The sequence below is a fragment of the Opisthorchis viverrini genome (genome assembly GCF_000715545.1).
Source record: "Opisthorchis viverrini unplaced genomic scaffold opera_v5_5, whole genome shotgun sequence".
Classification (NCBI taxonomy): Eukaryota; Metazoa; Platyhelminthes; class Trematoda; order Opisthorchiida; family Opisthorchiidae; genus Opisthorchis; species Opisthorchis viverrini.
In genome coordinates, this window is record NW_008751661.1 from 2,638,303 (window position 1) to 2,651,499 (window position 13,197).

At 46.2% G+C, this 13,197-nt stretch overlaps 1 protein-coding gene across 1 annotated transcript in view; it reads right to left on the reverse strand.

Annotated features, from left to right (window-relative positions):
- Positions 1–9,773, reverse strand: part of T265_00531 (hypothetical protein) — a gene marked incomplete at both ends in the record, with an annotated part of 31,192 nt that extends 21,419 nt beyond the window's left edge. Inside the window, 2 exons of the mRNA XM_009164335.1 lie at positions 8,242–8,319; positions 9,723–9,773. Of these exons, the coding sequence (XP_009162599.1) occupies positions 8,242–8,319; positions 9,723–9,773 (129 nt within the window). The remainder of the gene's footprint in view (positions 1–8,241; positions 8,320–9,722) is intronic.
- Between the last annotated feature and the right edge of the window lie 3,424 nt (positions 9,774–13,197).

The window sequence follows — 13,197 nt, forward strand, 5'->3', positions numbered from 1 at the left end:
GCCGTTATATATATATATATATATATATATATATATATATATATATAAGGTGGTAAGGAATAAGATCAATAGGTCCTTTGCAGCAGAGGCTACGTGATCGCAAGAGTGCTCTTAAATGGAGTGCAAAGGATGACACCGGTTTCCCACAGCACCCAACTTCGACTATACTGATGTGTTACAAGTTAATCAACATAATAACGGTAATGAGTCCCTAAATGGGGCAGCAATCGGCTGATTTCTAAGATGCAATCGAACGATCGCAGGGTATTGCTGACATCAGCGGTAATAATGGATACTGATGGCAACAAGCAACTAGTTGGCTCATGCAGATCTAATCACCACAACCTAAGAAGAAGCAGAGTTAATCGATAGCGGAAGCTAAGATGGGTAAAATTTTACCACGGAACGGTTGCCATCTATCATAATTCTACCGACTGACGCGAAAACAGACAACTATCAATAGAATGATCGGTCAAAATGAGAGCCCTCAAAAACACAGATGGCAGAGACATTACCCTTCCAAAAAGACGGCAACCAAGAATGGTCTCCCCCGGTTACTCTTCCATGGTGATAAGGGACTGACAATATCCTTCAGCGGTAATACTCTACCTGTGCTTAGCTGGCATGCCCTCTCCAAAGCACGCAGGCTGAGGTACTGTCAGGTTGCGAAGCCTAGATAGCAAATGATGATTCCTGTGAATCAACGGCAACCAGCAGTTATTTTTCCTATGTCTGACTACTCATGAGTAAGGTGACCTACGCTTGTTTATTATAGCGCCGTTTTTCTTTCCTGTAGCTTGTTCCCTGAGGTTTTGCTTGATTTTTACATACCAAAGTTACTAACATGTGAATCTCGTCACCTATCTGTGTCTGCTTGGAATTCCGCGTCAACTCGTGCTAAAGCCTCGAATGTCTCCTCTAAAGGAAAAGCCCTGGGGCAAACTCTGAACCCCTCGGACGCTATCCGCTGCGCCAGCCCGACTTTCACCATCATCACAATCAACAGAATGAAGTTAGTGTTGAACACCGGCAACCCACCAGCAGTCTTATTCTTGTATTACCTTCGTATAGCATCTTATCCCATAGTGCTTGTTTGGATTCTGTTTCGAACGGACCTAGGCGTGCATTTCGATTTTATCTGTGGCACGTGCTAATTCGTCACGCTATCAGCTGAAGACTGCACAAAGTTTCCCGAATGTACTGCATTCTGCGCCGTTAGCTCTGTACAAGGCCTAAGTATACTGACTGACTCCCTGTATCGAAAGCTCAGCTGCCTCACTGCCTATTTTACTGCTCCTACCGATTGAGCTGCTGTTGATTAATCAGTTACCAATACAGGATCCACTGCCCTCGCCCGGATGTTCCTACTGCCTATTGAACACGAACTGCGTACGGTCCGATAGCTCCAATAGTTCTGTAAGATCCTTAGCCACCCGAATCCTACAGGAACGGTCTACATGTTGTGATCAGATTTGAAACACGGACCTTCAGGTCAGCAAATCAATGACTGCTAAGGGAGATCTGGAACGAAAACAGAACACTACTGGGACGGAAGGTGTTTCGATTGTGATACCAATCTTTAAAAAGGGCTCAAGAACAGCATGAGAAAACAATCGGCCTGAAAGCCATGAAACCCAAGGTGTCCTCTGGTATTATTGTGAACAGGCTGATTGGGTAACGCAAGAAACAAACTCGTGAAAAACAAGTTGGATTCTTCCTTGGCCGGTGACGCGTCGACCATATCAATACCTTCAGCCAAGTTCTTAAACATGCCTTCTAACAAGCATACAAAGAATCGTATTCCTTAGTCTGAAGGCCGTTTATTTGGCGGTCTGGCGATCAAAGGTGTTCCCTTGCATCGCATGCAGACTCCTCTGGGCGCGGGTTGTAGTCTCAGTTAATCACGTCCAGTGATTTAATACGAAGTTGTCCTATGCCATCGTCCACTTCGCAGGGCTCTTCGCTCAACCCACCTGCTATGACCTGGAAACGAGACACTGAGACACCAACAAATAAACTCTGTCGGTGCAACAACTGCTCCCTCCATGGCTAGAAATCTCGGCCTGCAACGGCTATTGACACTGACAAATATGGCGTAACCGCGCAGTCAGTGGTATTTCTGCATCAAAGCTATCGCGTTCAATGCGCAGGTGCCCATTACTTCAAACTAATTGCGCCAGTGCTTCCAATGTCATATATCTCCCACGCTCTCTCATTTTAAGGTAACCGACAATGAAGCAGCTGAAACTAAATTACCCTGGGTACGAGGTTTATAGCTGATGAACAGAGACGGACTGAACGCATCGTTCGAGGCGTTGAGCAAGCCAATCACATCGTTAATGAGTGGATATGCTGGCTTGTTCAGGCGCATTCAGCGCAAAACGGTGAAGTAGGCAAGGTGCCAACCGTTCGAATCCCGGCACGGTCAAGCATATGCACCATTGATGAGTTATAAAGAAGTCCTCTGCAGTAAGGATTCATCAAAATAATTGTATCAGGACAAGAGGGATCGTAGAGCAAAAGCGTTGCCAGCGATGTGCCGCATCCATGATGAAGAGACCGGGTCTTATCGTGGTTTGAGAGTTTGTGCCTCCAAGAACCATTCAGCCATACTGGGGAGTGTCTGTGCGACACCCACTTTCCCATACCAGGTTAGTCAACGGTTAGAAGTCTGACTAATGGTCTCCCATACCTCCAAATCGTGGGGTTGGTACATGTGTGGCGACTTCTGTGGGAGCGAGGTGGCTCAGAGCTTAGAGCACGAATCAACTAACCATGAGGGCGGTAGTTCGAACTCGACCTCTGTCTCTCGACTTCCTCTGTCTAGGCCTGGACAATATCGCAGCCCTCGTGCTTCGTTGGGGTGTCATGGCAGCTAGGCACCAAAGGGTGCAATTGTTATCATTTTTTTCTGATAAAATGGAAACGCACTTGCCTTCCCGCCAGACCGCTGCCTGACGGCCAGACTTTCGAGCCAAAGGCCTTGGTTGGGGTCCCTAACAGTCATCCCGTCAAGGTGTGAGCGCCCTGGCAGTATCCAAAAAAAATCGTTCAGCTACTATCAGAACCTAGCTGCCATGCCAATGGAAGGAGGCACAAGGGTTGCGATAATGCTAGGTTGCCCAGGCCTGAGCCTGGGTTCGAAGCATAAACCTTCTGGTCCGTAAGATGGTGAATTAACCACTGAGCTATCTTGAGCTCGAAAGAAAGAAAGCGTTCAGCTGTAGCACTTTTCCGGTGCCTAGCTGCCATGCCACCCGAAGGAAGCACGAGGGCTGGGATACTGCCAGGTTGCCCAAGCCTAGACAGGGCGGAGGTCGGATTCGAACCACGGACCCTCCGGTCAGTGAATTCGCGCTCTAACCACTTGGGCCATCTTGAGCTCGGCAGTACCCCCAATCCATGTTCAAACACACAGGAAAATCTCATGTACAAGGGGATACTACAGCTAACAAGCCGTGAAGATAAAACTATCACCATATCCTTTGAAATTCACATACGAATACTGTTGCTGATTTTTGGAATTTATGAAAAAAACCATGAACGGTACACATTCCAATCAAAGGAAGCCAGAAAGACTGTGCTTCTGCAGTTAGGAAACGGAGAAAGATGGACGGCAAAAACCTAAGTAGCCGGGTTTTAATAAAAATATATTGGAAATATCTCTGAGAGCAACATACGTATGGAGTTCGTTGTAGGATACCCTTAACTTCAAGTGAAGAACCTTAGGTTCGACAGCAACCCGTTGCAATATTGGCCTTTTAACCATAACCGTGAGGCAACGGTGAAAATGACATAACTACTGACTTGCTAGGTACGCAGCCCTACTGAGCCGAACACTGAGGCGAAAATAACCCAGTTAGCAATGAGTTATCTACTGAAGCATTAACCGACCACACAGCGCTCATGCAGATGTCATAGGTGTCTCAGATGACCACCCATACTACCACTTCCGCCACCGACTCAACACTTGATTTACGTCAGAAGATCAAGCGGGTAAATCCAACCGCTCAAACAATGTATGGGGCAGAACCCAACTTCAATGAGCTCACGAAATTCAACACAGAACGTATCCGACACTGGGCAATGCCAAATGACTTTGGTATAGCAGTATCTAATGATCAACCTTGTTGCACTTCAAACCGCCAAGCACCTCCATCAAAAATAAGTTTAAAAAAAGCTCGCAGTCATCATCAGAGACGGTAACATCGAAATGACAATGAATCCAACGAACTTGTCAGTCCACCTACTTACAAGTTATTGTGAGATAGCAAGACTTTCCAGATCACCTCAGCCGAAGATCTGTCGAAAGCCGGTCACATCCTCTAAAGCAAGACATGCGACATTTATCATGTCTGAAAACAGATCGTGCGACTAAAGCTTATTGTTCACGCCACTCCTGTACCTAGAAGGCTGTTGTGATTGTCACTTGCTACATACAGATACGTTCAAAAAATTTACTGCAATTGTCAGCGAAGGTGTTAAGAAGTCATTAGCACCAGGCGAAATTCCCGTGATGATTAGTCTTGAGGGTCAGTCCATGAGCACGTACATTCATCGAACCAAGCTCCAAAACCACTTAGATATGTGACTATCCGCCGAAATGGCTGAACACGGAGGGTATACCAGCCGACAGATCCACATACACATAGACAGCAAAATAAGTGTTTATACGGACGCCATACAATCACAAAGTTCACCTAGTAATATTTAGAGCCTTTGTTCAGCTGTAGCAACCCTTTGGTGGCTAACTGCCACGCCACCCGAAGGTTGCGAGGGCTGGGATACTGCCAGGTTGCCCAAGGCTAGACAGAGGAAGTCGAGAGACTAACGTCGGGTTTGAACCACGGACCTTCTGGCTAGTAAATTCGCGCTTTTACCTGAGTTGCACATGTTACCAACCACTTCTGACCCTTCCTTCAGGAGCTTAGCATTTATGACGTGCAACATTTATACGATATTTTTAGCGTACCTCGTGCTTGCTGTCCGCTCATTTAAACCAAATCGGTAGGTTACGCAAAACATACGAAGACCCGATTGAATGTATACTCTTATTTTTATACCGAATGATTTGCTGGGCGCTCTAGCTAGCTATTTGCTAAATCATAAACTCATTTGCGCTATCAATACGTGTTGCGTTATTTTATCCATTTGAGTTGAACACAAAGCAGCAGAAATATGTCGAGGCACAGCTGCTCAACGATCGTAAACCCCAAATTTTTTTATGCTAGTGAGCCTTGAAAGGGTGACACCTCGGCCAGATTCCGAGTTCCGGATCAACAATTATCTCAATTATGATAAGTAGGCCGATGTATCAACCCTTAGCAAGCGTGTAAACATCATCCCAACAAATGATGCCAAACTTCCTTCAGCGATATTGCGCAGACTACCAGAAGCGGTCTTGGCCTCTGGTGACACACATGACTGAGTAGAAAGCTAACGACCAGCGTATGGATATCGTAAAATCCCGTAGTGGCAGAAATGACGCATTAATCGCAAAACTCAACCAGAAAAGGCTCAATGGGTGAACCCTGAAACCGCGGACGAGTTCTATCCTCACAAAAGGGGGAAGCCAAACACGTCCTGAAAGAGTGAAACATTCAGGTGGTAACACAAAACCAAGGCGTTCAACGAAGCACCGTGGAGTAGGGAAAACAACGTGCCATGTCGGTGTACGCGTCGCAGCGAGCGCAATTTAGACACGATTACAGGAGGAATCAAATACGCATAGCTGTGATATATTTTCAGTCAGTTGGGTATTAACCGTCCTGCCGTAAATAAAGACTAAAATTGCCGTGGCCAGCACAGAAAATGTGTACAACGCGGAAAACCAGTACTCACGCATCACCGTCGCTCATGGCGTGGCTGCACCTTCAAAGTAACCGCGCGTCCCAATGACTAAAACTAGGATGAATCAAGGTCAGTTCCCGATGTTTCTTCCAGGGACCAAAGTCGTTGTATTTCTGCTTCACCGGTAACCCGTGTGTTTCATTGAGGCACTTTTTGTTCTCGAAGTTACTATTATTATTGCGGCCTGTTTTTTTCATATGTTCACTCGGTGGATCTCTGGTTAGGAGCTTCTTAGCAAACGCCAACTCATTTTCAGAGCTGTGGGGTAACCAGAGTAAATCGATGGTCGTAATGCCTCTGACGCCCGCAGCATCATCGCTGATGGCCCTACGCCATCAGTACGCACGTGGCTTAACTGCCATGCAAATACGGGTGAAGAGGAATCTGATTCAGTTTGGAGAGTAAATGGATCGTTAGGGTCTTATTTCATAGAAGCAGTATCTTTACTAAAAGAAGTAAAGCGTATGGTTGCTGCTGCTTTGGACAGCATTAAGATGAACACATCTAAGCATAATGTTGACGCGGAGCGCAGAAAGCATGAAGCTGAGCGACATGAGGCTAATTCGATGATTGATAATCTTTTTCCTGACAGTCTGGCTAGGGAATGATCGCAAGTTTGCCACTGTTATCAATTCCGTTGAGTTTCCTCCAAAGTTTTCCCAATATCCTCGAGCGGTACCACGTGAGCTGAATTCGGGAGGGGGTTGTTGGTTATACATTTTTTTATTTTGATAGCTCCCGCTCCAATGACATGTAGCGAAACTGTCACTAACAATCCCCTGGATGAGGAGACGGTGCTTGCATCGGCAGATGGCGGTTGGATTGGCGTAGCATTGTCCCAATCACTCCAACCCGGTACATCCCGGATGCCTCCCTGGCGAAACTCATCCGTTATTAAGAGGACGCTCACACACCGTTTCGGCGTGGATTCGTTGAAGCCAGCCAACTCTTGGTCTGCTGACGAACCGGTGATCAAGCACACAATCGTACTCGAAGTCCTGTAAACCAGCGGCCACGTTTCGGAACTATAAAGTTTCCCGGAGCGTGCTGTTCTGTAGTTTTAACAAAATTCGCTCTTGATTCTACGTAAGCCGCAAGATGGCAAATAAATCTTGCGTATCAGCTTCATCTGTTACAGCACAGTCGCGGCTTATGCGGCTGTCGAGATGCATCAGCTGATCAACACATTCAAGCCTCTATTATGAGCCGCCGGACAAGAATAGCGCGGAAAAAATCTTGTAGATATATCGCCAGGCGAAATAACTTCAAGTTGGGGCCAAAACGAACCTGGATGTCTTGGCAGCGCACTTAGATCTCCAGTTATTACGACTATACATAATCTCTTTGGGGTGGACAAGAGGGCGGTAGACCACTTCTGCATTTGGATAGAAACGGTTCTCTGTTCTAAGTAGTTCGCTTGTCCCGTTGAGCACTTGAAAGTGTTGGTGTGCATCCATCACGTCTTCATTTATCCAGTTCTCTTCTATCTTTTGTTTGAGTCTGTAAACAAATAAGTATGCTTCGTCCTTACACGGCAATAGGGTATCAGTATCAACACCGATGCTGCTGCTACTGATGTTGACAAATTTTTCGCATCTCTTTTGGCACCAATTGAACTGAATCCACACTGAAAAGATGCGTGCGGTCTTGTTAGGCCTACTGACAAGAAAGTGACATCATGGTAGTCGCGTGGACTTGGCACGTCATTATGTGGTCATGCGGACTTAACTTGGATGGCGTGAAAATGGTATTCAGTGTGACGACAGTCGGTTAGTTCTGCGTCAGCAAATTATGGCCTATTCCCACCTTACCTTCAACTGACTATAATTAAGTGTTGATCACGGAGATCTTTAGAGCTTTTAAGTAAGTCTTACATCCTCCTCAACTTTGTGATTTTTATGTGATAAATTGAGTATAATTTAATCACCAAAACTCACATATTATCTTGTGGTGAACACACGAGTAAACGTGGTTGACGCGCACTCGTGGCCAAATTTACAGAGCACAAAAAGGTATTTGAAATATATTTGATGAAAGTCCTCCACGTATGTAAATACAAACATATATACCTATATACATACATGTGTAGTTACCTATACAACCATGCAGACACGCTGATAACAACTGTGAATAAGGCGTGCAGATTCGTCCCACTCCAGGCCCTTAGCGGTAGTGGAACTATTTTAGCCTCTTTTTTAAAACTTAGTATGCAAACATTATGGCTTATTTAGAGTCAACTCATCCGGGTATGTATCCTATTCTGAACAGCACGGGCGACTTGACGAAGTCATTGATATAGCAAAACAGCACACCCTGATTAAACAACTAATGTAAAAGTGCTCAAAAAAGATCCTTGCAATTGATGCGGCCGATATTGGGAATTCCACTTACTTGGAAGATTCCACTTGGAAGATCTTCATCCTCCGGTGATGGAAGACCAGCGACAACGATGGGGTAACCGAAGTGATCCTTGGTCAGGGTGTAAGGCTTGAAGTGCCCACAGTTGGTTCATCAAACTGGTATATGTTGTCTTGTTTACATTAGGACACTGAAAGCAAATACTGGATAAAAAACAGTCTACCGAATACTTATATCAGGATCTTGGCTGCATCTACCAAGTCTTGACTTTTATCATCCATGAAGCCTAGATCAAATGATCCAAAACCCCGCACGATACACCATCTACCGCACGCTGGACCTGCATGGTGCACATTATGAGGTTCCAGGTACCGTCAGGTGGGGTGTTTACTTCATTCGAAGCCGGTCGGAACGTAGGTTAGTGCATTTCTTTCGGGGGTGAGAAACGGAAAGCGGAGAATCATTGGCGCTATTTACAAAGTTACTGCATGCGTTAAAATCAGAACTGAACATGAATGTAACCTTATTCGGGTTTAACGTCTCCAAAACATGCATCACTCCGTAAGACACAAAAAGCGACTTCGAAACCGAGAGAATTATTCCTCTGGGTTAGAGTTTCAAAGTTAATGTGTGATCCGACCCAGGACCTGCGCGCCCTAAAACAAGTTCAAACTCCACAGAACGTAAATCGCAAGAAAGAGCAGTTGGTATGTTAAAATAATACTCACATCGAATACCGGCGTCTGCGGAAAAAAGTCATCCGAATTCGGAGATTGTCCGAACAACATTTGAGGAACATACGCGGAAATTCTTGAATGCGAGGTTCTTACTGTGAACAAGTCATTCTTTCCTTCACCGAAACTTTTTCTTCTCTGAGTCAGGGTGACGGACGAATCGCCTTTTCCCGGAGGATCCCCACCGCTAGGGATAGAACTATTTTGCTGTCGAAACAGAGGCGCATGCTATCGTCTGGGCGACCTGTAGGTGGCGCCGCTACCTACTCGGAGACACTCCAAACTAATTTTCACTCAACGTTTGGTGGTCTCTATGTACGGAAACCAATGGAAGTGTTAAATTAAGATTGATAAGACTGGGCAGTGGAAAATCGAATAGATGAAGCACAGCTGCGACGTTCAGGAAAAGACAACGGCGTTGTTGATGGCCTAGATCGCAATCTCTGTGCCAACGTTTTTGGGACGGTGAACTCCCAGCAGCCTCACTACATGAGGTCATCTCAGGCACAGGTTTTTTATACTTTGTTCGGTCTAGCAACCTTCGGTTTTTAGCAAGCAATATCCGATATGTGGTCTCCAACTGTTCCACAGAATCAAATACAGATGTGGTGACTTAGTGGCCAGATTATCAAAGCAATACCGAAAGCAATACTGAATGAGGTAGCGTTTACTTTAAATGCATACTTGCCCCAAACACTCCTAACAGGTACCACCTAACAATCGTTAACAAGTACTTCCGATTCACTTTTGACCAACTCTTCTTATTCCACCTTTATTCACCGTCTGAATCGTCCGTTTTAACTGTCTGATATGCCGACCACGATCGCCCATATCGCGGATCCAAGTTTATGTTAACATTCTTATTCCACCTTTATTCACCGTCTGAATCGTCCGTTTTAACTGTCTGATATGCCGACCACGATCGCCCATATGATCGATCCAAGTTTATGTTAACAAAACTCAAGCGTTGCCAACAAACACCGCTACCCATAATCCGCAGTATAATGGCCAAATGAATCTACCTAATGCTAACACTAGGAAAGCCGTCTGTTTCACGAAGCTCGCCTGACACCCGTTATGAGGTCGCCCTTCTTGATGATTTCCACTGCATCGGATCCCTGCTATGAAATAACATCAGCGGTACTCAAAGTAGTAGCGATATTTTTAACTTAGTTCTCATTCTGAACATTCGAGGCAAGCGTATACACCTATGCAACCACCTAATTTACACAGTGTGATGACGCCCAAGGCCAGGTCAAGAAGGTTTGTACAGCACCTCGTATATGAAGTGTATGCGATGACAACATTCCACAAATACGACGTATGCACCAATTGCAACCGGCATTCGGTCGTTGTGTCACGGTATTCGGACAATCAGAGGTCGCCTTGATGCCGAACAAGCAAGCGTCCTACTCTTTAGGCCAACCGTGTGCGGGCTAAGCCTGTTGGTCGTAGCAGCGCCGAACCTCGAGTGCTAAGAAGCCATCGGCGTGGCATTCCGCTAGGCACTCCACATAAACGTTTCCTAGCGTTCCCACGTCGACAAAACAGCGGTGATTTTTTGGCTACTCGGCTAAGCGTCCCAGGTCTGGTCCCTCTAAAGTTGAACGATCAAGCCTCGAAATCTAACCATCTGGTAGAGGAGTCGTTCGTCTCCTGTCGTCTGCAATACACTCACATAGTTCGTCCAGGTTGCAAAGATCAAAGTGTATCCCGACGACGTTTGTCTCATAATGGCATCACCATGACATCCGATCGTTCCGATACAGAAGTGAAAATGAGGCATTTCGAAGAAAAAAAGAACACTCATCCAGCGTCATTAGTCTACCGTAAGGGTTCGGAAGATAAAATCTTGCCTACGAGCGATGAGTTATCATCTAATTTAGACCCAGATAATCACTTGGATACCCTCATACGATAGCAGAGCACTCAACCTTATAATCTGCGCAACAAAAAGGCCTAGAAGACTCAAAGTAACACGGATTCACGGATTGCTACACCGGATCGAAGCTTTGCTCAAGTTTCCTGAGTCGGTTTTGTTCTTATCGTTCAGATACTGCCGTTCGTCTGAAAGGCACAAGCGAAAAAGTATGTAGCATCGCTCTTTAATTTCTAAACACGGGCAGTATGCGTACCTGCGCGAGGATTCGCAAAAATAGACGCCTGGGTTCCAGAAGAAGCGTTGAAAGCCGTCGGAAGTAGGTTGTTAGATGCAGCTACTACCGGAAAGGAGAATATGTGCACCCTGAAATTGAAAATTTTGTCTTGTCTCTGCCATGTGTTTGCTGGGTCAACGGTGGATAAACCGTTTGCCAAGTGTTGCTCATACATGGCATAAGAAATAATTAGGTTTTTCGGATGCGACGATACACGAGGGGAAAGCGGTCAAGCACCACGAGATGCGTTTCGTAGTCCACGGATTTGAGGCTGGCAAACATTTTTCCTGGTGGCTAGCTGGACACCCTCAATGGGGGCGACGCCCTTTGAGCATCCTGAGTAGACAACTTGGTCGGCCAGACATAAGCCTCATAGTGTATTTCGAAGTCAATGCGAGTAATACGGTAGAAGCTAAGCCGAATCACCCGTAAAATGGCGAATGCCTTTTGGGCCGGTTTTTCGTGGTGCGGTGAGAAGGACAAGTGTGGGGATAGCCGGATATCCAAATTCTTTTCGGCGCCTATCCTCATGATGCTTTCTGGTCCTTTTTCAATATGCATGGCATTCGCTGAATCCCTTCCAAATGACACATGGACTCACGTTTCGTCATTCAGAGTAAGGTTCCAGTTCAACGATCACTGCCTGGCAGCGTCTACATCCATCTAGAGGGCACTGGAATTGGAACACCAGGATTTGAAGTGGTCCGCAGAAAGTGGACATGTCATGCGGAACAATCTGGGAGGTCGCTGAGGCGTATCAGAAACAGTAATGGTCCCATAACGGAGCCTTGGGGAACGCCAATAAAGACCAGCGCTTGAGAAGAGTGGTTCGAGCCTATTTTTGCTCAAAATGATTAGTCTTAATGGAACGCCTTGATCCAGTGTGGAATTTTATCCTGATTCCCTTAACACTCGAGTCTTCTGGGCAGCGGGACGTGTTGGGCCCGATCAAATGCCTTTGAGAAGTAAAAAGAACAAGTCCCTCACTCTTGGTTTGGGTTGCGCTGTCCATAAAGACGAGCATGTTTGTCACGCAAGAATGGTTTGGGAGAACTCTGTGTTGAGCTGGGAGTATCAAGTGCTCGGGCGTAAGGTGGCCTAAGGTAGTTCGCTTCAGAATGCGTTCCATCACCTTTGACGGCACGCTAGTGAGGCTTATAGGCCTGGAGCTGCCAGGCGATGGTCGGTCGCGGGTTTGGCTTTCTTCCAAGCAGAGAGAAGGCGGCCTGCATTAAGTGACCGACGAAACACCATGTATAAGTTACTTGCCAGTGTAGACGACGTTTCCTTCAGGATCCTTGGATGGGCATCGTCGGGCCCCAACGCACAGAATGGTCTGATCTTGCGCAAGAGTTGACGGATGTCCCCCACCGTGAAGACCAAGTCGGTTAGAGTCTGTTCATAGTTACTACTTAACAAGACTGGATATGAAGAGGACGCCGGGGGCGAATTAAAACATGCATAGTGTACTCCGTAAACCTCACATATCACAGTTTGGTCACCCGTGGGTTCTTAGTCCTGGTCCGCAAGGAGAACGCAGATGGCTTGTTTCCGCAGCCATGTCTCATGTATTTGAGCAGCACATTTCTGTTTTTCAGGATGAGGTCCTAAATGGTGGCTTGTTTTCGTATCTTCTATCGATGGATTTCTAGTTTACACCAGTTTCGTAGTTTACGAATTGCCAGCTCAGCTTCTGTGTCCCTCTAGTCACTCCTCTGAAAAAAGTTTAGACCGCTTTCCCAGAAGACGACGAATCTCCTCAGGTAGCCTGCGGCTCATCCGACTGCATGTGGGTGGTTTTCTGGATGGACATTGCGACGGCCTTGTGGACAGTGGTCCATTATAAGTCTTCCGCAGAAGCTAGCTACAGTTTAACTTGCTCAAGAAACCCATTCCTGAAAAGTGTGGACGGCAGAAGTTTCGAATCCACGTTTGAGGTTCGGAATTTCTGGCCCAATAGCAGATTAAAGGTCATCACCCGTTTATTGCTATGCCCCAGTAAAGCGGTAATTGTCACCTGATAAACGAAGTGTCTTTCGTTGATGATGACCAAATCCAGGAGGGACGGTAGCTGGCCTGCGCGGCATCTGTTCGGTGCA